The sequence below is a fragment of the Acomys russatus genome, chromosome 6 (assembly GCF_903995435.1).
Source record: "Acomys russatus chromosome 6, mAcoRus1.1, whole genome shotgun sequence".
Classification (NCBI taxonomy): Eukaryota; Metazoa; Chordata; class Mammalia; order Rodentia; family Muridae; genus Acomys; species Acomys russatus.
In genome coordinates this window covers 81182419-81206955 of record NC_067142.1, presented here as the reverse complement: position 1 = coordinate 81206955, position 24537 = coordinate 81182419, and the positions used below count along the sequence as shown (strand labels likewise).

At 40.5% G+C, this 24537-nt stretch overlaps 1 protein-coding gene across 1 annotated transcript in view; it reads left to right on the top strand.

Annotated features, from left to right (window-relative positions):
* Positions 1–24537, top strand: part of Spata17 (spermatogenesis associated 17) — a 163947-nt gene that overhangs the window by 91532 nt on the left and 47878 nt on the right. The window contains exons 7-8 of the mRNA XM_051148107.1: positions 2577–2783; positions 7083–7231. Coding sequence (XP_051004064.1) covers positions 2577–2783; positions 7083–7231 — 356 coding nt within the window. The remainder of the gene's footprint in view (positions 1–2576; positions 2784–7082; positions 7232–24537) is intronic.

Sequence of the window (24537 nt, the reverse complement as noted above, 5' to 3'; positions counted from 1 at the left end):
TTGATGTCATGGGAAACATTGATGAAACTTGTTTCCCAGAATTTGTCCCTATGTTCTCAGAAATATAAAACATGGCTCAATGTTTCCTATACCCATAATGTGGTTCACAACTATCTGTAACTCTCATTCAAGGAGATCAACACATTCTTCTAGCAAACTCCGTACTTGGAGTAAAAGACATACGTAAGACATAATAATAAATAAATATGAAGGTAGCGAGAGATGTAAAAAAAAGAAAAGTTTAATATGTTCTTTATATAGTTCAATGTCTACAAAGCCACCAACTACTTCGTTCTTGAAATTTTCATGCTTCCTTACAAATGTGAATTTGCATGAGGGATGTTTATACATGTATATATATATATGTGTGTGTGTATATATATATATATATATGTCCATGTATTTTGATTATGGTTCTATGGAAATCAAATATCACTAAAATATAGTTATATCAAAGTGTAGGCTTCTGTGCCGTCTGTGACTTGAGTAACATGAGGTTTATAGAAAATGGGCATCTGCTACACTTGTATTTCACATTTGTCACACACGCGTCTGTGCAGCCTCTATAGCAAGGCAGATGCTGTGCTAAGATTATTCTGATGCCCTGTGTGAAGAGTCAGCCATAGAGCAGCCAGGGTAACCTGACACTGCAGAAGCAGGACGCCCATGCGCCCATCAAGTGCAGTTGGAGTGAGAAAAATATCCTGTATGGGTTATGAAATCTGAGTGATTATTCAAGTATAAGACTTAGAAAAGACGGCATGTGCTCACATGCGGGGGGTGGCAGAAGCCAGCCAGGCTGCCCTGCCCTGCCCTACCCTGCCACGTGTGGGGTGGGCATCACTACAAGGAATGAATATGTCATGGAGAGGTGGGAAAGATGCAAGAGCTGAGCTTTGCCTGCACTGTTGAGAGAGGTAGAACTGGAGACACGATGGCAGTGACAGGTGTGAGAAAGGGTTGAGATCGACAGTGGAACATGTCCTTGCCCAGTGGAGTCAGCAGGGTGCTGTGCAGTAGCCTGGAACATATGCAGATTCAGGCCCAGCTCCCAACACACTGCCAGGCTGCAGTGTTGCCCTGGCTCTGGGCAATGATGGAGTCTTGAGGTGAGGAATGGTTTCTTTTCTGGATTGAACCTCCTCAGAGGACCACTGTAGCCCATGGTGCCACAAGGGGCCATATTGATGTCTGCGGTCCGTGCTGTCCCAGTCAGTGATGAAGCCTAAGGCCCATGTGGGAGTCTGCGGCCTGTGCCACTGACTGGAGCCTTGCTGCCTCAGGGGCCCATGTTGATCGGACTGGCCTGTGTGGCCTCCTGAGGCCATGCTGATGTCTGTGGTCCATGAAGCTGCTGAGGGCCATGCATGGGTCCATGTTCCTGATACAGCAGAGGGCTGTGACCCATGTCTGTGGCCCATGTTGCCACCCAAAGCCATGTGGATATCTGTGGTTCATGCTGTTACCTGGAGCCATGCTGGAGTACGTGGGCCAAACTGCCCCTGGGGTCCATGTTGAAGCGGTGCACCATGCAGCCTCCTGGGGCCATGCCGATGTCCATGGCCCATGTTAACACCTAATACCATATAGACGTGAGTGGCCTGTGCAACCACCTGAGGCCTTGTTGAAGGTCCATGGTCCGGGCTATGTCTGAGGGCCTTGATTGGACCCATGGTCCTACTGCGGCCAGAGGCTGTGTTCGTGGTCTGAGCTGTGGACAGAAACGTGTGGAAGCCCATGGTCCATGCTCCACTGACTGTAAAGAGCAAAAGAAGGCATTGTTGCAGAGGTATCAGTGACTGCTGGTGAGAAAGAGGATATGGACCAACCCTGGAACAACTTCTCTCCGACTCCCAACCCATCAAACGAGTAACTAAACAGGAAGCCATTGGAGAGAACTTTTAAAAAGTGTGACAAGGATGCTGAGGATAGCTCTTCATAATTGATGGCTTCTGGCTGGGGTGTGGGACGGGAGGACTCAATTCTATTTAAGGGACAGGCTACTGAGAATCTGACTACTCCAGTGAGTACATAGTTATCACCAATTGGATGTTTTAATTTTAATTTTTATTTTTGGGGCATGGGTCATGAAGGTGGGGCAGGGCAGACATTAAAGGACTTGGAACTGAGTGTGATGAGCTTTATGATGTCAGAGTCCCAAAGAATAAACATATTGTGTTGAAAAAAAAATGCCATTTGGGTGCATAGTGATCAGTAATTCAAATAATCAAGTATTTATTGATTACATAATTAATACCCTAAGCTTGTTCAAACATTGCACATTTGCCTTCATGTAAATGAAGGTATGGCTTACTGGTACAGTTTAAAGCAGATTATATTTGTCAAGGATGCAAAATGGATGATCCCTCTATCATTTTTCCTCATACAATTTCAGATTGAAATTTCAAAACATTTGCTCTGCAGTCCTGAAAGTTGCTAAGATTATTGATCTAAACAAATTCTCCTCTGGTCCAGCCACCCCGATTGAGCACCAAAGCTGTGGCTTAAAATATTTCTCCCTTTAAATGGATAAAAAATTAATTTCATATGCAAATTAAAGAAAGTGTGTTCTTCAGATTCCAGGTGTATTCAATTCACCTTTCCGAAAACAGCCCGACCCGTGGGAGCTGCGGCTGCAGAAGACAAAGCCTGTAATGCGCCAGAGGGCCCCTGTGGCAAAGAGCCAGTCCTACCAGAGCCTCAGCAGCTGGCTGGAGTGCACCAGTGCCCGCTCCTTCCCGCATTCGGCAAGTCTGCCGCCCATCGACAGGAAGCAGTGTCAGGTGCTGTGTCAGCCTGTCATAGTGCTTTATGCTCACTCCTCTCCTAGCCTCTTACTGTGGTAAAGGGTGCATATTGTGACATCCGTTAACGTCACCCAAAATATCCAAAGCACTGTCCATTTTAGCATCAAGTTAGGTAATGCTGCTGATTGACCACTACTGGCTGTCACCCTCACACAGACGCTTTCTGTCTTACCAACCTCAGCCTCTTCAAAACAGTCTCCATTTCTCTTGTCCTGCATCCCAGCATGGCCTATTTCACTTATCACAGTGCCCTTAAGGCCCATCAGAACATGTCAGGATGTCATTCCTTTATAAACCATATTCACGTAATTCCATTGTATATATATGCCCAACTCTTTGTTCATTCGTGACTCAAAAAATATCATCACTTCTTTTGTTAGCCTCATTAAAAACACCTCCCAAACCTAACAGCATGTTTTTGACCACACACTACACACTACTGTGTGAAACAGCTTGCATGTTTTCTTCCATCCCATGAGTGGCCTTTTTACTTTTTCCATGTGTTATATGATTAAAAATACTTTGTTTTGGGGAGTAAAATTTTTCTTATGAAGACAACTTTAAATAAGAAACATGCCATTTTAAAGTGGTTGACAGAGAAGTTGTTAAGTGGCCTCCTGGTGTGTTACACATTGTACCGAATGTGGATTTAGACCATGTGGTGCTGTTGAAACCTAGTATTGCTGGAAATACATTTAGGTGCTATACAGCTGACTTGATATAACCTGTCATCAGAAGATACACATATTTTATGAACCATTTTAAATGTGGCTTGCATTTGAGTCATTTTAAAAAGGCCAGCCTGAGAATTGGAGATACTCCAAAGATTCATACTCCAAAGGCAGGAAATCTTGACTGTATCTGCAGTTAGGTGGGAAAGTTGTTCCTGGACTGCAAAGCAGACTTGGAAAAGGGGAAGGACACTTGACTTGTCACAATCCAGAGAGTCCCAGAAGGGACAGCTCTGTTAGCCCTTTGGTATTTCAGCTGCAGGAGGCAGCTGCCAACAGCTTGTATCAACCTGCAGCTGGGGCGGGTCTGACTCTGCCAGTTAAACCTCTGTGCATTGGCTCCCTGCACATGTAAAGGCTTAAACAAAAGTGTGTTTGCCTTTGCATAGCATCTCTAGGTCAGTGCCTCTGCCTCTACTTCTCTTAGGAATGCAGTCAAGAGTCCATCAGACTGTGGCTTCCTCTGAAGGCTTGAGTGGGCTGTAGGGGCAGGGAGGCGAGGAGATCCTCTTGGTTGGTTCCTTCATCTGCATGGCTAGTTGTTGCCATGTTATTGTCCTTCCTCACAGTGTCCACTCCACAAAGTTGCCATATAGCATGGCTGCTGGTTTCCCTCAAAGGGAACCATCTCAAAGAAAGAGGGAGGAAGTTCTCAAAGACAGAAGCTGGAGCTGATATCCCATGGTGTTTGCCTGTTCTGTTTACTCAGTACAAGTAGGTCTGTTTCTATCAAGGATAAGAGACCGGATCGCATGAAGCAGGGCCTACTGGGGGCAGCTTAGAGACCACCTTTCCCTGTCTGACACTGTGTTGGCCTCTCAATCAGACCTCCTTCACTCTATGGTGTTAAAACCTTCCCTACACTGCTTATCTGCTATGTGTCTCTGTTTTCTGTAATTATGCTCTCAGTTGCCTTTACTTACATACTTTATTCTCTTAAAACTACTAACAAAATAAATGCTGTAACTGAAATTTTTACAACATTTTAGAGGTAATTGTAAAACATATCTACTGATATATACATTCTATTCATGTCTCACTTTTTCCTCTTTTTCTTGCTTTTCTCTCATTTAATTTTTAGCCATTTTCTTTTCTTCCCTTCTTCCCTGTATCCTCTACGTCATGACCCCTCTCTTTCTCTGCACATGCCCTTCCATCATCTTCTTTCTCACCTCCTTTCTTCTTCCGTCTTTCTTTAATGTTTTTCCTCTATTCTTTTTCTGATAGTCTTGTTTCTTCCCTGTGTCCTCTCTTACCTTTTCCCTCACGACTTTCTTTTCATTCACAGTGGGACTGCTTTGTATCTGTTGCCTGAGCCACATTTCCTTTATTCTTTTAAGACTGCCAGATACTGGAGTCTGAACATAGCCTTTGGAATTTGGAAGGGGATTTCTTGAATGTATAGGACAACTCTACTAAGTTAAAAAAAAAAAGCTTCATTATTAAACTTTGATTAAACACTTTTAAAATAAAGGACAACTATACAATACATTGATTGTAACCAAGGCCTGGATGGAGGCAAGGAAAATTAAATACTGTGAAGTCAGAGCTGAGAACACAAAAAGGACCCGTAAAGGTCAGGTTGAGGCTCAGGTGGACACACATTCCAGAGGTTGTTACAAGTGGTGGCAATAAAAATACCTAAAATTTGAAGTTATATCCAAAGTGTAGCAGTCTGTGTCACTTCAGGAAGGAGCGGGACATGATATGCCTGAAATCCTAAAGGGGCAACAAGGAGTCGGCAGATGTCAAGTTTAAAACCAAGGAGGTGCCCCATTGAGCTTAAGCAGAGTCCTGGTGTCTGAGACTGAAGCCAGGGAGGACAAGGTGGCAAGAAGCTCACACTGAGTTCCCAGGAGAGGGCGCTAACTTTCATTCCGTTGTTGCTCTAACCAGGCTCCCCTATCCTCAAGGGAGCTACTAAGCTCCAACTGAGGGTCAGTCAGGGAGGCTGAGGTAGATGGGTGTCTTTGCATTTCAACTGAGGCTTAAAGCGTCTGCTGAGGAAACCATTACTGCACATGGGGGCTGACCTTATCAACGTCCCAACTTCTAAACTTCTTTTTTCCTTTGATGTCTCTATCATCCAAAAACCCATTCAATTCTCTTTTTGAAGCAAACAAGCCTTCCTGCCACATTTGGGCAGTATCATGTTTTTATTGCCACACTGGGCGTTACCCTACCCTGTATATCCCAACGGGAGCCCAAGTTATGGCTCTGACTCTTGTCTTACCACAGTGAAAGCAGGCTCACCCAAGGGACTGGCACCTTACTATACAAACAAATGTCACTTCTTTAAACCATTGAATTTGTCAAAAAGCAAAAGAGACCAATGTAAGACTTCTGACTTCTTGCTAGCAAATTGGAATGGTGACTGTGTATCTTTAAAAAGCAAACTTCCAATACAAATCCATTAACTCCTTTCAAACACAGCAATCCTCCTGTCCAGCTGTGGAAAGTACTAGGTGATACTGATCTGCCATTTGTGTTATTTACGGTCCATGACTTTTATGGTAACTGGTTCCTATTATTGGTTTCTATTAATGTAAAACATAAGTGAACATAAATGAGGCGTGAATCATTTCTTTTTATTAGCCCACAGTCTTCACTCGGTGCTCACAGAACCTCCAGCTGTGTCTTCTTAGTAATAACCTATCTAAAGGAGACATTTTTAAGAATAAGGAATGTGATTAGAAATCTTTGTCCATTTTGTATTATTCCTGCCCGACGCAGTGGTGAAAAAAGAATAGGAAACAGTACGTTGTAAATGACAGCAAATGCCTGTGCTGCCTTTGGCTCACCAGTGCTGATCATGATGCTGACCGGCCAACCAGTGCTCTCAGGTACCTAGGTAACTCCTGACCTTACCGTACAGGAGAATGTGCTGTGAGCCACCCCAGGCTCGTCTGTAGAGTCTGTCCTCTCATTTACAGTCCTAAACGACTGCTCTCAGTACCAGAGCCACCAAGCATCCAAGCACAGATTGAATAAGTATGGGCAGTGTGGCATCTGTGCTTAAAGAACCAACAGTGAATACAAGGCTTTTGTTTAATGTAGAAGAGGACTTTAGGAAAATTAATGCTCATATCTTTTCATGTTTTTATTAACTTAAAAAGGAAAAGTACACACTTTAGTTGTATTGGAAGCAGGGTGCCTGTAAACTTACAATGCAGGCAACCTGGAACCATGGGTTTGCTGGCTCAACTTCTTTACAGGGTGAGGAACTTCTGTGAAGTCCAAAAGAGTTTTAAGACAACCACTTTCATGAGACAGAACAGTTCTGTGTAGCCAGGCCTAGCTGTCCTGGAACTTGTTCTGTAGACCAGGATGGCCTTGAACTCAGAAATTTGCCTGCCTCTTCTTCCTGAGTGGAATGCTGAGATTAAAGGCATGAGCCACCACCACTATTTTTTTTTTTTTTGCTTGTTTTATTTCTGAGAAAAACTGTGTTTTAAAAATAAATAAACTTATTATATTCAGCACCACAACTGTCAATGAGTCTGGGACTCTCCCATAGTGAAACACATTTGTCCTGACTTTTCAGGGACCCTTCCGAGCCATCAGTGACGTTTTGCAGCAGCGTTACAAGCCGTTGGAGCCCACCCTGAGGGTGGCAGAACCCATCAACCACTTGCAACTGGCCAGAGAGATGCTCAAGCAAGAGGAATGGATGCGCAACGTGAATGAAAAGATGTGAGTGCTTAGCTGGGCCCTGTTTGCTGCCTCGAATCATCCACTATTTCCTCTTACTCAGTAGTATAGAGAACGCTTTATTTGTATAGAAAGGTAAAGTCACTCTCTGCCTGTTTAGACCCAATCATTTCGCATCTCACACAGTGTAGTGAGTGAGGGCAGTCTTGATGATAAGAATGTATATACACTGCTCCCAGGGAAATAGCAGAGCTGTTTGCCACTCCCCTTAAATTGTATTTGTATACGTGTATCTCAAAGGAGAGCTAACCAGTGGCACTTTCAGAGGGATGATGTGTATGCCCAAAGATAAAATCTTTTAGGGTCTAATGAATGCATATGTACTTGCAATGTTTTCAAAATAACATAACGAAACAAGCACATTATCTATGGGCTAATTGTGTTTGAACACAACACTGCCATGCAGTGTGTTGAGTCAGGTGCAATGACAGAGGCTACTTTATAACTGTGAGGAATAGGAGCACAGAGGGTAGCCTGTCAGCACACTCAGGGTTAAATTGTTTTTAACGGAATTGAATTGGGGACTTGGCTCTTAGCACATAGCATCTTTCTCTTTGATGTCTCCTTTCTCTTATGGTGCTTTGTCCACAACAGTAACTTCTAATGGGCCATTGTAAACCTAGAATGGTCTTACTGTTATTATTGTTATTATCCTAGACTGTCTCATATAATCATTATTGCAGTGTATCTTACAGTATTTTAGCATTTCATGTACTAAGTGATAATGGTAATAATACAAGTGATTTTAATTATAACGTAATAATTTAGTATGATATAAATTGCTACTATAAATTCCTATATAATAGCGTTCTATAACATAAAATGCCATAGACAATAACTAGTAATCATCATTGTGTGTTACATCATGGCCATAGCTTATAGAGTAGTAATTACAAATGCATTCAAATGTATTGTACAAAGAAACAAAAGTGACATTTCTCCTTCACCACAGCTTTTCCATCATTTCGTCAGTCAAGAAAGATATACATGACTTATTAGGATAAAGAAGTTTTAAACAAATCTTTAAAAAATGTGTTCACCAGCTTAGATGAAGATAAAATCGTAGTGCGCCCTACAGGATTATTTAGATTTTCATTGGAGAGCCACTGTTTGTCTCGAAATAACTATAGCGTGTTAGCAGGTTCTTTTAGTATCTGATCAAGTTAACTCAATGTATCAAAAAATATTTTGGCCATTTAGTTTTGGGGAAATATATAGATTTATCTCAGAAATTACATGATACTACTCAAATTTAAGCAAAATATTTTGCTTAGTTATAAATACGTAAGGAGGTATGCCCCAAAATTCTTTTGCTTTTATTTTGACATCGGGCCTTGCTGTGTAGCCCAGGCTAGCCCTAACCTTGGCTCATCCTTCCTTGTCCTCAGCTAAGATGGTTTCAGGTGTACCACTATGCCTAGCACAGATGACGATTTTGTTTTCAATAATGCTAAGCATAGGAAAGGGAAGAGTAAGGACTAAAACAGTTGGTACTGTTGGTTGTCCCATTGATGCACACGTAGTACTCAGTGTGCCTATAAGTAGGGCTCGTCCTTGTCGTACCTTCATGTGGAAGCCTTAGGATACTGACAAGGATTTCTGAGATTAGCAAGCCTGTCAAAAACAATGTAAGTTGGAAGTGCTGAAGAACTGACTGAGAAGTTCAGACCACCTAGGCTTTTAGCTGCTTGTTGCTTTCATGGCTCATCCCACTGTTAGGGGGTATGAAATACTGATACATTGTAGCCTCTTCTGAACCACTTGCATTTTTGTCTGGTGGATAAGCCACAGTTGTATTGGGTATAGAAATATTACAGCTAGGCCTTACATCTCTGTTTATGGTAATTTCATGATGAAGTCAAAGGCAGGGTGCTGTGACCAGCCTAAGGCTTGTTCAATAACCATCTGTACATCAATCAGGAAAGGCAGAGGCATTGTTTCTGATCTCAAGGCTAACTAGAGCACCAGTACTTCATGGGGGGGGGGGGTGTGGATTACTGTGCCTTTTGTTTTCATGTTGTCATGAAGATGGCATTACCTTTTCCTAGGAGGAATTAAAATGCTCTGAGTTCAAACATTAACTCTCCCACTTCTGCAGGATGCTCTTATGGCTCCCTCAAATCAGCAGTATGCTCTTAAGAATCTTAGGAAAGTAATTTCACCACCCCACACCTCTGGTTCTCTATCTGTCAAGGGTATAGGAATGTTCCTTTAAAGGGCTTTGTTGAGAACTAGTAACTTAGATGAAAATCATCATTAATTAAGGGAGCTGGGAAAGATTGTTTAGTGCATAATAATATTTACTGCATATGCTAAAAAGGTGGCTATGCGCCTACACTTTGAGGGGCAGGTGGCCGTGTGCATCTATGCCCCTACACTTTGAGGGGCAGGCCGGAGGATCACTGAGGTTCACCCTTGATAGTCTACTTTCAGGCTTCAGAAACTTTTGCCGCTCGTTACCCTTTTTTAAGCTTGAGGAATTTTTATTTGACTCCAGATATATAGGTATGGAAGTATACAAATAACTAACAATAAGTCACAGAGAAGTTCATTTTAAAACAGTTTTATTGTACAATTTACTATATATTAAAGGTTAAAGTAAACCGGATCCAATAAGATGGATCTGCTCATTTTTTATATAAACAATTGAGTCTTTGTACATCCAGGAAACAGCATCTTCGTCATTTTTCAAAGTTGATTGGCATTTTGATTTTCAAATCACCAATTCTGACATTACAGCTTCACATAAATACATAGTACAAAACAAAAGAAGTATATTTACAGCCGTTTCAAAAACCATTGGGAATTTTGTCTTAATCCCAAGCTAAACTCATGGATTATTTTTTATGAAACTTGTCAGTAACACAAACGGTAATTTTTAAAATCAAACATTTTAACACAATACAGTGTAGAGTGCATGACTTTGATATTTACATTTGGGGGACTTCCTGTACACAAATAAACAAAAAATGTCAAACAAAGCAAAAATAATACCAAAAGTTCATAAAAGTACATTTTAGTTCCTTTGGTGCTGTCCTCCTCCTTCTGGGCCTGCGGCCTACTCTGGAGCGTGACGGTGTACCCAGTGGGACACTGTTGGAGAAACCAATTCTCCCTCTGTCAGTGGGCATCAATTGCAGAAAGCTTCCTGCTTAGAGGTGGGACCTCATGCCCAGTTCTACCTCTCAGCTCTGGCACCCCCTCTGGCTTCAGCCTGGGAAGGCTTTATGTGTGCTGCCACAGTCTGTATGAGCTCACATATGTGTCAGTCCTGGTAAGTCTAGAAGGCACTGTTTCTTTGGAGTTATCCAGCACATCTGACTCTTGCAGTTTTTCTGCCTCTTCTGCACAGCTCCCTGAGCCTTGCGGGCAGGTTTTGATAAAGACATTCCGTTGAGGATTGAATGCTCCAGTCTCTCCCTATCAGCTTCTCTGATACGGCTCAGTGAGGCTGAGGCTGAACTATGAGCACAGCACAGTGCAGTTCAGGGTCGCTTCATTGCTATATTCATTTAACAAAATACAAATAGTGGCTTATTCCCTAGGCTCATGACATAAATTTAGTCTTAGGCTCTTGGGTACCTTAGCATCTTTAGGTGTGGGTTTCATCTCATGGTGTGGGCCTTACATGCAATTTAAAAAGTGATTGGTTATCCCTATAACATTCGTGCCACTATCACACTAATATGTCTTGCATACAGGTTGCTGTTGTAGGTCACAGGATTTGTAGATGAGTGATACTGATGACTACATTTTTCTGGTACTTTGCAGAGTAGCTTCCAACACCATAATTGCTAATCAACGGGGGTGAAATGTTTAGTTGTGTATCATATCGACTTCTCTGTGTTTGATAACATAAATAAATGTTGTGTTTTACAAGATGGCCTTACCATCAGGCTGTGGAGAACAACTAATAACCCAGACAGCCTGTGATGTTTGCTGTTTCCATGGGGCCCACTTGGCCAACAACAAGATATAACCCATTCCTGGCACTGAAGGTGACATAAGTTGGGGCATGGTGATTCAATTTAGATTCCTTTCATTTGTGTATACTTTTAGGAAGCTTCAACAGTAGCAGGTTTCTATGTGTTTTTCCAAATGGCCCTCCCCATATTCCCTCCTTTATCTCCCTCCGTCTCTCTATCCAGTCCTCCTATTCTATTGTTTCTCTTCTCTCCATAGCAACATATTCTATTTCTCCTTCCTTGGAGATCCTCCCCACTAGCCCTTACTAGGTGCCTAACCTCTGTAGTTGTTCAGATTGTAGCACAACATATAGAAAACTTAGCACATAGAAGAGAAGACATGCAGTAGTTACTGGGGGAGATCTGGATTATCTCATTTAGGATTTTTTTTTTCTGGCTCTGTCCAATTACCTGCAAATTTAATAATTTCAATTTTTCTTTCCAACTAAAAAGAAATCCACTGTATAAGTGTATCTCATTTTCACCATCCATTCATCAGTTGGTAGGCATCTACTCTGTTTCCAATTGCTAGCTGTTATGCACAGAGAGCAGCAACATACATGGGTGTCCCTTGGGCATATGCTTAATAGTAGTATAGCTAGGTATTGAGGTAGATCTATTCCTAGCTTCCTGTGGAACTGCCACACTGATTCCCATAGTGGTTATACAAGTTTACACTCCCACCAACAAAAAATAAATACTCCCCTTTCCCCACATCTTTACCAGCATGTGCTATCATCTGTTTTCTTGATCTTGGCCACTCTGACTGGGGTAAGACTAAATCTCAATGTATTTTTATTTGCATTTCTCCAATGACTAAGGGTATAGAGTATTTATTTAAGTGATTTTCAGTCATTGTGTTTCATATTTTGAGAACTGTCTGCTTAGTTCTATACATCATTTTTAATTGAGTGGTTTATTGATAACATACTTTTTTATTCTTTATATATTCTAAATACTAACCCAGTATCAGAGGTATAGCTGGTAGATATTTTTTCCCATTTTGTAGGCTGCTATTTTTGTCTGAATGTTTTCCCTGGCTCTACAGAAGCTTTTCAACTTCATATGGTCTGTTTATTAACTGCTTGTCTTAGTGCCTCTGCTGTCAGTGTCCCATTCAGAAAGTCCTGTTCTACATTTCATTTCTACCAGATTTAGGATATCTAGTCTTATGTTGAGATCCTTGATCCTTTTGGAGTAGAGTTTTGTGCAAGGTGATAAGTATGGGTCTATTTTAATTCCACACACAGGCAACCAGTGTTACCAGTCATTTGCTGAAGATGCTGTCTTTTTCTCTAGTGTGAATTTTTGGGTTCTTTGTCAAAAATCCAGTGTCTGTAAGGTGTGTGGACTAATGTTCACATCTTCAATTTGATTCTATTGATCAGCATGCCTGTTTTTATGCCAATATCATTCTATTTTCATTACAATGGCTCTGTAATAAAACTTGAAATCAGGGATGATGATACCTGTAGAGATTTTGTAATTAGTATTCTGGATTGTTTTAGCTATCCTATTTTTTTTTTTTTTTTGTGTTTCTACAAGAAGTTCAAGATTGTGTTTCAGTTTCTGTGAAGAATTGTGTTAAAATTTTGGTGAGGATTACATTGAATCTGTAGATTGCTTTTGGTAATATGGTGAACCGCAATACTAATACTACCAATCCATGATCATGGGGGATCTTCTGGTGTCTTCTTTGATTTCCGTCTTGTGTATCTTAATATTTTTATTACATTAAATCTTTAACTTCCTTGGTTAGAGTTATACCAAGAATGAATCTTCGGGCACATGAACCAGTCAGAGACTTTGAGGTCCAAACAACAATTTACCTGGAGCCTCCACAAGAAGGCAGCCTTCCAGGACCTCCATTTGAGCCCAGTGACACTCATCTCAGACTTCTGACCTTCAGAATCTTATTAGTGTGTGCTTAAATCACCAAATGTACAGTAATTTTCAATAGTATCAAAAATATATAAAATCTCTTCCTGAAGGTATTCAAATCAAGGGTAGGCCCAGATTAAGTGTTGAGATTAATTATAAGCCTGAACTAAACTTGGAGGATCCTTTGGTGACAAGGACTCAAGATTCTCTCTTAGCTTTGGGGTTAGAGCACAAGGGATTGACGCATGGCAGCCAATCCCTCTGAAGAAGATGTCGACATTCAGCCGCGGTGTAGACAAGCCAGGCTGTAAGTGTATGCAGACATTCAGCCCCGGTGTAGACAAGCCATGCTGTAAGAATATGCAGACATGCAGCCGTGGTGTAGACAAGCCATGCTGTAAGAATATGCAGACATGCAGCCGTGTGTAGACAAGCCATGCTGTAAGAATATGCAGACATGCAGCCTCGGTGTAGACAAGCCATGCTGTAAGCGTGTGCACACATTCATCCTCGGTGACACAAGCCATGCTGTAAGTGTATGCAGATTTTTATTTGAGATTCTGCATCCTGGGGCCTGAAGAGAGGGCTCAAATGCTAAAGGGAAGCTTGCAGCTGAAAAGACAAGAATTACACACTACCAATGCAGTAGCTATCAGCCAGGCTATGGTGGCACACACCTTTAATTCCAGCCTCAGGAGGCAGAGGCAGGTAGATCTTTTTAAGTTCTAGGTCAGCCTGGTCTACAGAGTGAGTTCCAGGATACCCAGGGTTACACAGTGGAACACTGTCTCTAAAATCCAAAAACCAAACCAAAACAACAACAAAAACCTGCACCAGTGCTGTCTCTAATTCTTTATATAGTCAAGATACTAACCCTGGATCAGAGGAATAATCGTTCTTTTGGAAAAATTCAAAACTGGGAACTATACTATAAATATTAAGTGTTTAGTAGCTCCCCCAAAGCCTGTAGAGCTAATGGAAAAAAAACGTGCAAAACCTTCATTTTACCTGTTTTCACATCCTGCAAGTTTTAACTTGGCTTAGATGGGAAGCCTAGTAAATGATGAACTACTCACTTCCAGAGCTTTTCTAGTGTTTCTAAAGACCTGAATCTTTTCTCAGGCACTATGTAGGCAAAACGTTATAGGAAAGTTATCTATCAAGATAAAGAAATCTATAAAATCTAGCTTAAAATAGCAACCTTTTAAAGGACATTAAAAATGCTACATATGGATGAAATCTGTCTGCATTTGTCCTTAAAGAATACTGAAAGGGGGGAAACAGTCCACACATGACATTTTTACTTGTGTGATAAAACCACCTTGGACCTTTATAATTTCCATGTTTCTGAACTGTTACTATACATTATGATAACAGGATTATCATATATTTTTATGTTTCCTTAACAATTCAACTTTTATTTGTAACTCTCCCACTTATTTTAATTATTAGCACAGTATGCAGCATTTATTAATCAGCAGAGCCCTTTAAAGTTAAAATATGAAATTAGCTAACCCCATTAACACAGCTACTCCAAAGCTCCAGTGGTAGGAGAGCGGTTTCTGTGCAATGGTGTTACCCAGTGGGTGCTGCAGCAGGGCAGCCTGAGCCCATTGCTCTGTTGATAAGGCTTCCTAGGCTTCGTTCAGTCATTCCCAGTAGAAACTCACAAACTGCTGCCTTCATTTTTCCAGCTTAATTTTCCTAATGAAGTTCTGACACTTCATAGCACTGGGGGTAAAGGTAATGAGTCTTTGTAACTAAGGTGCTCTGGAACCTGACTTAACTCCACTCGCATGTGGTGAGAGCTATGCTGCCTTGTTGACCATACTCTTCGGAGAAACAAAATTGTCTTCAGTCCACGACGGCAGAACACCAGAGTTCTATTTTTTCTTTAAAGTCCCTGGGATCTAAAGAAATTTTACCATTGCAAGATCTGTGTTCCTCGGTCAGAAACATCTTGTTTAGCAGTATGTTTGAGGATACCACACAGAGTCCAAGGAATCAGTCAAGGCACTGAGATGCTTTCATCCTTTTGATAGGTTTTGTCATAACTGTACAGGGTCTTTTAATAGAGTGCCTGATGCGCAAAGGGAGAGTTTCCTGATGGAATTTTCTGTGCTGTGACACCTATGGAATTTTTGTGTGGCGTATCACATACACTTACACCCAGACCTTTGTTCTCTCATGGCCCTCATATATTCTCATAGAATACTTAGTGCTTTTCGATTTAGAGTCAAAGATGTCTGAAAGACGAGAAGAGACCGGAAGGCTGAACAGAAATTGCTTAAGTAAAGTGAAGACAGGAACATTGGAGATGGCATGCCTGTAACCATTTCTATGTCTGAAGCACACAGCTCAGTGGTTCACTTTCCTCTCTGAGGGGCCTTGTGAGTGACTGCAAAAGATGGAGCTAATGGTTTTCCTGTCATAATTGTGGAAAAGGATTTATTTTGCTTAACTTTAATTATCAAACTGGCCCACTCCCACTCAAATGCTGTGCTTAGACCACAGACATATTAACTCAGCAGACACATCCCATCAGCACATGAATCAAGGGCGGGTTGGAGGAGCACTTATCACTTGAGGCAGATAAATGTATGAGATTAGACCATGAGCAAAGTATTCCTGATTGAAGAGAGCAAAAGTCATCAAAAGACTTGATGGCTTCTCACTTAGATGCCTGACTAAATGGTGACGGAAGTGTAGCTGGTTTAGTAAAACAGGCAGCAGCACAGTTTCCTCCGTGGACTGCTGGGCGTCACTAGTGCACTTGGAAACACCAAGCTTGTGTTAAAGGAAGACATGTTTCTGCAGGGAGAGATACAGTAACCATCAGTGTAGAAGTGACGGCTAAAACCATGGTGATGAAATGTGCCCTTCCCCTCTCAGGATAAACCATACAGAGAAGAGTAAATACAAGTTTCTGAACTCTGCTTTAGTGTTAGGAAAGTGGTTCCTAGTCAGGGGTACTACAGCATACGCCATCTTGAGCTTTACACGTACAGACATAGAATCAGGGTCCCAGTCACAGATAGGTCAACTCATAGCAAATGCATTTGGAAAATATTTCCAGGTGATGGTTAATTTAAGCTTTTTGCAGAGCAACATACACAGTCTCTCTCTCTCTCTCTCTCTCTCTCTCTCTCTCTCTCTCTCTCTCTCTCTCTCTCTCTCTCTCTCTCTCTTCTCTCTCTCTTACACACACACACACATAAATAAATAAAAAATAAATAAATAAATAAATACCCATCACCAGCTTCCTGACTTATGGGCTCATCTTTCCTTAATCAACAGTGGCAGGCAAAAGCCTAAAGACTCTGCCACCATCCCCTACCTCCCTTGAGTAAAGAACACCAAGAAACACACATTGGTAAGCAAGCATAGCCTTCCTTTGTTCATGTGTTGCCCTTGTGCTTCTATCCACTACAGACGTCACGTTCTATTTGAGAGCACTCCCCAGGTCCCTGCCCCTCCTCTAAGGAGAATTCTACCCAAGTGTGCTGTATCTTCCACCCCTATCGCTGCATTTCTCAAAGGGATAATTGTACTGAAAATATCTCCCTTGTGTCAGTTGAATGAATAAACATTTAGGCAATGGAGAAACAAGAGTGGTTGGAATACACTGTCTAGGAGAGTGGAGAGTTAAACTGGGTTTGGAGAATGAACAATGGGTCAACACTTCAAGGGGAGGAGCATGCACAGAGGCAGGATGGGAGAGGAAGACAAGAGCAGGAAATGCGGAGAGGGAACAGAGAAGACTGGACAGATGGAGTGCAATGTACAAAGTCCAAGCAAGGCTGAAGATTCGAGGCTTGAATTGATAGGAGATTGAGCATCATGATTTGAAGACTTGAATTAACTGTCAGTAAAAATAAATGGGTTGGTGAAAAACCTAGAATTATGAATGACAGTAATAAGATTATAGGAAAAGAAGGGAAATTAAACAGGGTTGTAAGGGGGAAAGGAGAGTGATTTGTTGTTATTAAGTGGAAAATTATATTAAGCATATTAACATTCAATGTAACAATCCATTACAATAGAGATCATTTTTTCTGAAGCCATTTTTAACTACTGCTTCCTAAGACTTGTGGCAAGTCATCTAGAACTGCCTAGCCACATGACGAGCAATAGCAGCTGCCACTGTAACTCCACACTGCTTTTAAGACTCTGTGTATAGCTCTGGGCCAGTTAGATAGCTTAGCAGCTCGGTGCTCACCAGGAAGCCTCACAACCCAAGTCCTACTACTTGGGCCCCAGGTGAGAGGAAAGAGTAGACCCTGAAGTTATCTGCTGACTTCCATGTGTCCCATGCCTGTCATACTCCATGTTTAAAGGTGTAATTAAAACACACTTATTTTTCCAGATTGGCATCTTTGTTAAGATTCTAGAAACAAGAGGGTAGACCAACTCTTCTGTAATATGATGTCCCGGTGATCAAACAGCACCCACTGAAAGCACAAAGTACAACTAAGGATGTTTCAACTTGCAGAAGAAGAAATTTTAAAATGAATTTATACTAACCAAAATTTGACTATCAGCCACTTTGTGAGTTTTCAGTTTTCCTAACCATTTAGACTTTGAAGGTTAAGTAATTTCAGTAATTTTAAGAAAGAAGTTGCTTAAAAGTTATGCAACTTCTAGTGTTTGTTTGTTTGTTTTTGCTTTTTTAGTTTTTCAAGACAGGGTTTCTCTGTGTAGCCTTCGTTGTCCTGGAACTCACTCTGTAGACCAGGCTGGCCTCGTACTCAGAGATCCGCCTGCCTCTGCCTCCCAAGTGCTTGGATTAAAGGCGTGTGCCACCACTGCCTGGCCCAGATATTTTTGAATATACAATTTGTACACATATACACACATACTTAAGAGCACACACATATATATATGACTTCAGTGAATCACTGTGGCTAAATGAGAGTAGAATTAATTCATCGCCTTATCTTTGCCTTCAGTTTGCACATAAGCATATTTTGCAGACACAAAAGAAAAAAAATGTATTGAAATGCCATTCAAGGAGAGACAGAAAGTAAAATGCAGCCACTTGTAACACCATCCATGAGCTCTCGTGGACACGGGGGCTAGATTATCTCTGTATGTCTGTGATGTCCATCCCATGTGCAAATAAGCACCAAAAAGACCATAATTTGTCTTCATGAAAGCTGTGTTCCCGGCAAAGATGCAAATACTTCATGCTCCATAACTAATTTTGTAAACTTCAAAGCTTGCTATTTGGGTTTTTAAAATGTTAAATATTACTGGAAAGTATAAAGGAATTCATTGGTAAAAATTCAAAATAAAATGAAAATGAAGTAAGACTTTTCCTAAATTTATTGTTTAAGCAGATATATTGAAACAGTTATAAATAAATAAAATTTTAATTTGAACTTAGACTTAAAATATCTTTTTAAATTAAGTGTACTGTATAAAAATATTGGCACATAGTAATGGGTTAATCAACATCTGCTGAACTTCAGCTTTACTTTCTCAAACTCTAAATTTTAAAAGAGTTCTCAAAAAAACAAAAACAAACAACAAAAAAAAAAAAACCAAAAACAAAAACAAAGAGTTCTCTCAGTAGGCTACTTCAACTTGCTATGTATTTTTTCAAGTTTTTCTTTTTTCTAAATATTCCTTTTATTTGAAAAAAGCACCCAGTTCTTATTTCTTGGGCACCATATCTCCTTAGAATGTGTTATTTAAAAATACAATGTATTTTCTCCTGGTTAATATACTATGGCACTTGTTACCTCTGAGGTTTTTGTTTTTCCTTGATTTTCCCAGTTAGGAAACAAATCTAGCCAGGAAGTGAGTACGACTGGCTTTTTGATAGAGAAACTTCATTGCACCACAGTATGACCTTTTAATAAAAGTATTTTCCAAGGCTGAGCCTTGAGTACATTTCTCTGGACGTTTGCTACATATTTGAGAAGTTGCAGTAATTTGCTTAGGTTCCATTTGCAGATGAGCAGAGGAAGAGTAAATGAGTGGTCTGTGGCGTGGAGTGGCCCCATGCCATCTGGTGCCTCCCTCACGCTGATGCACATCGCACGGTGTCGGTTCTGGGCCTGGTGGGTGGAGTCCTCATGTCAGCGTGTCTGACTCTGTCTCTTATGAGTACATGGGGTGCACAGTGCAGAGATAACGGCTAGGGGCTTGCCATGTGACTCTGATACATCTTCCTTAGCTTTATTCCTCAGCCTCACTCTCTGCAGTGACCTCCTCAGCTTCAGTTCTTTGCCTTTCCCAGAGTTCTGCAGGGCACTTTGCTTTAGTCTTTTCGGGCATCACTCTCTTCTGACACTTATATTAACATTCATCTTTCTCAAACTTTTTCTGTCAGTCACAACTTTCCAATCCTCTTCCAGTCTGCTGAGACCCCTTGGCTGTCTCCAGGCTGTGTCTTGTCTTCTGTCCTCTTTCTGATGGAGGGCTGACACAGTATTGTTCCATTGCTCTTTTTTTCATTATCCCCTTTTCCTTTATTTTTGGCAATGCTCATAATTTTTAGTCTACATTACCACTCTAGTCATTTAACTAGCCCTATAGTCTCCAGAACAGCTCCTTTGATCCTGTTTTAATATTGACAGCAAAATGTACCAATTTCATGTCAAGTCATACCCCCAGAGCCTTGTTTTCTGCATATAAAGAGTCCAGTCTTTACTTTTTCCAAGTCCTAATAGTAATGCATCATTGCAAATGAGAAATTGCTTAATTGTGCTAATTTGCATCCCATTTCCTATTGGCAGAAGATGAATAAACATTGAGTTTCTTATTAAGCTAAAATTCATCACTAATTTCTGTAAAATAATCATACAAATCTACAGCGTTTTATTTTTATTTTTTTTACAGTTTTGTGAATTTTTATTTTTTTCTAATAGTATAAGCATACTCATAAGAGTAACTTTTAATTCAAAAGTATGTGGATAAATGTTGACCATGTTAATTATCTAACTACATTTGGTATTTAGAGTACTTCTCTAAATACTTTTTAAAATACTTTTATTTTATTACACATGTATAAAACATACGGCAGGGAGAACCATGTGACAATCATGAGAATAATGAGTTCTATATATCTTACATTCATAGTGACTTGGCCATCTGGATTTGTCTCATTTGAAGTAAGTGTTTTTCCTTCTTGTTCAGTCTAAATTTCCGAATGAGATTCAATATCTGTCCTATCTCAACTCTAATAGCTTAACTTCTTTATCTTGATCTAAAACAATCTTGTTTCCTAACCAGCTAAACTTGGTTATAAAACTATACTATCTTGTCTTCAATGCCCCTCAGAGACTTGAGAAGGAATAAAACTTAAATTCCTGAGTGAACAAGCAGTGTGGGTTAGCAGCTTCCAAAATGTACAAATTGACTTAAGACCAGTCACCCAATATGCTTTATAAGGTTGGAGCCACATCTTCAGCTTTCTGGCCTAATATTTCTGCCAGACTTGTTCTCAGGGCAGGAACTACTGAGGACTTGCTTACCCTGACTTGGCAGAGTGTGGCCGTCGACTCTGCCTGCATCTAAGTTGCCCATTTTTAGGCCGACTCTGTTTGTGGCAGGAACGAGGACATTTGCCCAGTGATTATTCTGCCACCTTTGAAGCCATGTCCATTAGGAGGGTCTTTGATGCTCATCATCTTCTTTGAGGTCGGCTGGGTGTTGTCAGGAGTTAACTTGTCTTGTTGCCAAAGAAGTTTAGGATTGTGAGAACAACTTTAAATGCCATAATCTGTGTGTCTCTGAGGCTTTTGAAGACCTTATTCAACTCTTTTACCTCATATATCGATAGAGTCATATCTATCTGTTAGACTTAGGATATATATTCTTGTGTTAAAATCTGACAAGTATTTGACATGCCCATGTTTTGTATCAATATACTAAACTCTATAGCAATGACTTAGACATAACCTTCATTATAAGTAACAATTAAGGCCTTGAGTTAAGGAGTAGGTTCAATCATCTAGCTTTTTTTCTATCTTCCCTCTATGTTCCTAACTCTCCCTTTCTTTCTTTTCGGCTCCCATCTCCTTGTCTACATATGCAAGATAAAGGCAAAGAGAGATGTTCCTGGGTTTCTCCTAATTTTTTCTCTGTATAAGACCAATAATGACTTACGACCGCCTCCCGATGAGAATAAGCATTTATGGATCAAGCGAGCGTACAGCAACCTATACAACCCCCCCCCCCTTTTGAGGGAAAGGGGCATTGTTCTCTTAAGGTTTCTTCAGGTTCAATAGGGGTGCATAATACTTTGGAGTGGGCACCCCCAAAATTGGAGAGAATGGTTAAGCAATCTAGTAATTTCATTTGTGGTTCAATTTCTAAATGTTGAGAGATTTCAGGCTTAGTAGGAGATTGCAATGGTGGTCTAAATTGGATCAGAAGTTTTCTACAATGTTGTCCAGGAAGCTGTCTAACTCTGATGAGTAAAAGGAATGGAATCATCTGGGGCTGGAACTAGGAGGATGCAGGATGTCAGTGTCCATTGTGCTGGGAGGAATGATTCCTGTCAGGTCTGATCCAGCTGGTTATTTTGTTCTGAAAACACAATTTCTCACAAATATTATACAGTTCTAACATTATAATTGTATGAGGTGTGCAGGATGCACAGAACAATCAAAGCTAGTTTTCTGGTCATTGTATGGGTCAACTTAAGGCGTTTACAAATCTTCCTTCTTGCCTTATTAGGAGTGGCCTCTAATAGTAAGTCACAGAGAATCTGGTCAACATGAGGCCTCTCTATGCCTATACATTTATATCTCTGCCAGTCTCAGAACTATTCCCATGTAATGGGATTAGAAATATAAATTACCTGTTGTTCTGTAGTTTGAGTTCTTTACATCTCAATTGTGGCCCCCTCTCTTATCCCCTCTTGATCCCACCCCCTTCCTCATCTACCCCTGATCCCAACCCCTCTCTCATCCCCTTTCCTTCCCTCCCCTAGTCCTTAGATAAGGGAGCTCCCCTCCCCTAACATCTGATCTTAGTTTATCTAGTATCCCCTGTATTATATATGACCTCTTCCTCTGTGGCCTGACTGGGCCACCCTACGTACTCGGGACTCTGTCCATGTCCAACTTTAAGTCTTTGTAACTGTCCCTATATCCTGCTGGGTGGAGTCTCTCCTAGGATGTCTATGTTGGTTTAAAATCCACATATGAGTGAGTATATACCATGCATGTCTTTTTGGGTCTGGTTTGTCTTGCTTAAGATGATCATTTCTAATTCCATCCATTTGCCAGCAAAACTCAAGATTTCCTTGTTCTTAATAGCTGGATAGTGTTCCATTGTGTAGATGTACCACAGTTTTTTTTTGTTTTTTTGTTTTTTTTTTTATCTATTCTTCAATTGAGGGACATCTTGGTTGTTTCCAGGTTCTGGGTATTACGAATAAGGCTGCTATGAACATAGTTGCACAAATGTCTTTGTTGCATGGTGGGGCATCTTTCAGGTATATGCCCAGGAATGGTATAGCTGGGTCTTGGGGTAGAGCTATTATCAACTTTCTGGGAAAGTGCTATATTCCTTTCCAGAGTGGCTGAACAAGTTTGCACTCCCACCAGCAGTGGAGAAGTGTTCCCCTTTCACCACATCCTCTCCAGCATGTGTTGTCATTTGAGTTATTGATCTTTGCTAATCGGATAGGTGTAAGATGGAATCTCAAGGTTGTTTTGATTTGCATTTCTCTGATGAGTAGGGATGTTGAGTATTTCTTTAAGTGTTCCTCAGCCATTCGGTATTCCTCTTTTGAGAATTCTCTGTTTAGTTCTGTACCCCATTTCTTAATTGGGTTGTTTGGTTTGGTAGTGTTTAATTTCTTGAGTTCTTTATATACTTTAGATATCAGCCCTTTGTCAGATGTAGAGTTGGTAAAAACATTTTCCCACTCTGTGAGCTGTTGCTTTGTTCTGTTGACAGTGTCTTTGCCTTGTAGAAGCTTCTCAGCCTCATAAGATCCTATTTATTAATTGTTGATTGTAGAGCCTGAGCTGTTGGTGTTCTGTTCAGGAATTTGTCTCCTGTGCCAATGAGTTCTAGCGTCTTACCCACTTTTTCTTCTAACAGATTTAGTGTGTCTGGTTTTATGTTGAGGCCTTTAATCCACTTGGACTTTAGTTTTGTACAGGGTGATAATTATGGATGTATTTGCATTTTTTTACATGTAGACATCCAGTTGGACCAGCACCATTTGTTGAAAATGCTTTCTTTTTTCCATTGTATCCTTTTGGCTTCTTTGTCAAACATCAAATGGCCATATGTGTGTGGATGTACATCTCAGTCCTCAGTTCGATTCCATTGGTCAACTGTCCTATTTCTATACCAGTACCATGCTGTTTTTATTACTGTTGCTCTATAGTATTGCTTGAGATCAGGGATGGGGATTCCTCCAGTAGATCTTTTATTGTATAGGATTGATTTAGCTATCCTGGGTTTTTTGTTTTTCCATGTGAAGTTGAGGATTGCTCTTTCCAGTTCTGTAAAATATTGTATTGGTATTTTTGATAGGGATTGCATTAAATCTGTAGATTGCTTTTGGTAGGATGGCCATTTTTACTATGTTGATTCTCCCAATCCATGAGCATGGGAGATCTTTCCATTTTCTGATAGCTTCTTCAATTTCTTTCTGTAGAGACTTGAAGTTTTTTCATAAAGGTCTTTCACTTGTTTGGTTAGATTTACACCCAGATATTTTATATTGTTTGAGGCTATTATGAAGGGAGTGGTTTCCCTAATTTCTTTCTCTGCCCTTTTGTCATCTGTATACAGGAGGGCTACTGACTTTTTTGTGTTAATTTTGTATCCTGCCACTTTGCTGAAGCTGTTTATCAGCTGTAGGAGTTCTTTTGTTGACTTCTGGGGATCGCTGATATATATTATCATATCATCTGCAAATAGGGAAACTTTAACTTCTTCCTTTCCTATATATATCCCCTTGATTTCCTTTAGCTGTCTTATTGCTCTAGCTAGGACTTAGAGTACTAAATTAAAGAGCAATGGAGAGAGTGGGCAGCCTTGTCGTGTCCGTGAATTCAGTGGGATTGACTTAAGTTTCACGCCATTTAGCTTGATGTTGGCAACAGGTTTTCTGTACATAGCCTTTACTATGTTTAAGTATGTGCCTTGTATACCTGACCTCTCTAAGACTTTTAGCATGAAAGGGTGTTGGATTTTGTTGAATGCTTTTTCCACATCTAAAGAGATGATCATATGATTCTTTTCCTTCAGTTTGTTTATATGATTAATTACATTGATGGATTTCCTTATATTGAACCACCCCTGCATGCCTGATATGAAACCTACTTGGTCGTGATGGATGAGATTTTTGATGTGATCTTGTATTTGATTTGCAAGAATTTTATTGAGTATTTTTGCATCTATGTTCATAAGGGAGATTGGTCTAAAATTCTCTTTCTTTGTTGGGTCTTTGTGTGGCTTAGGTAT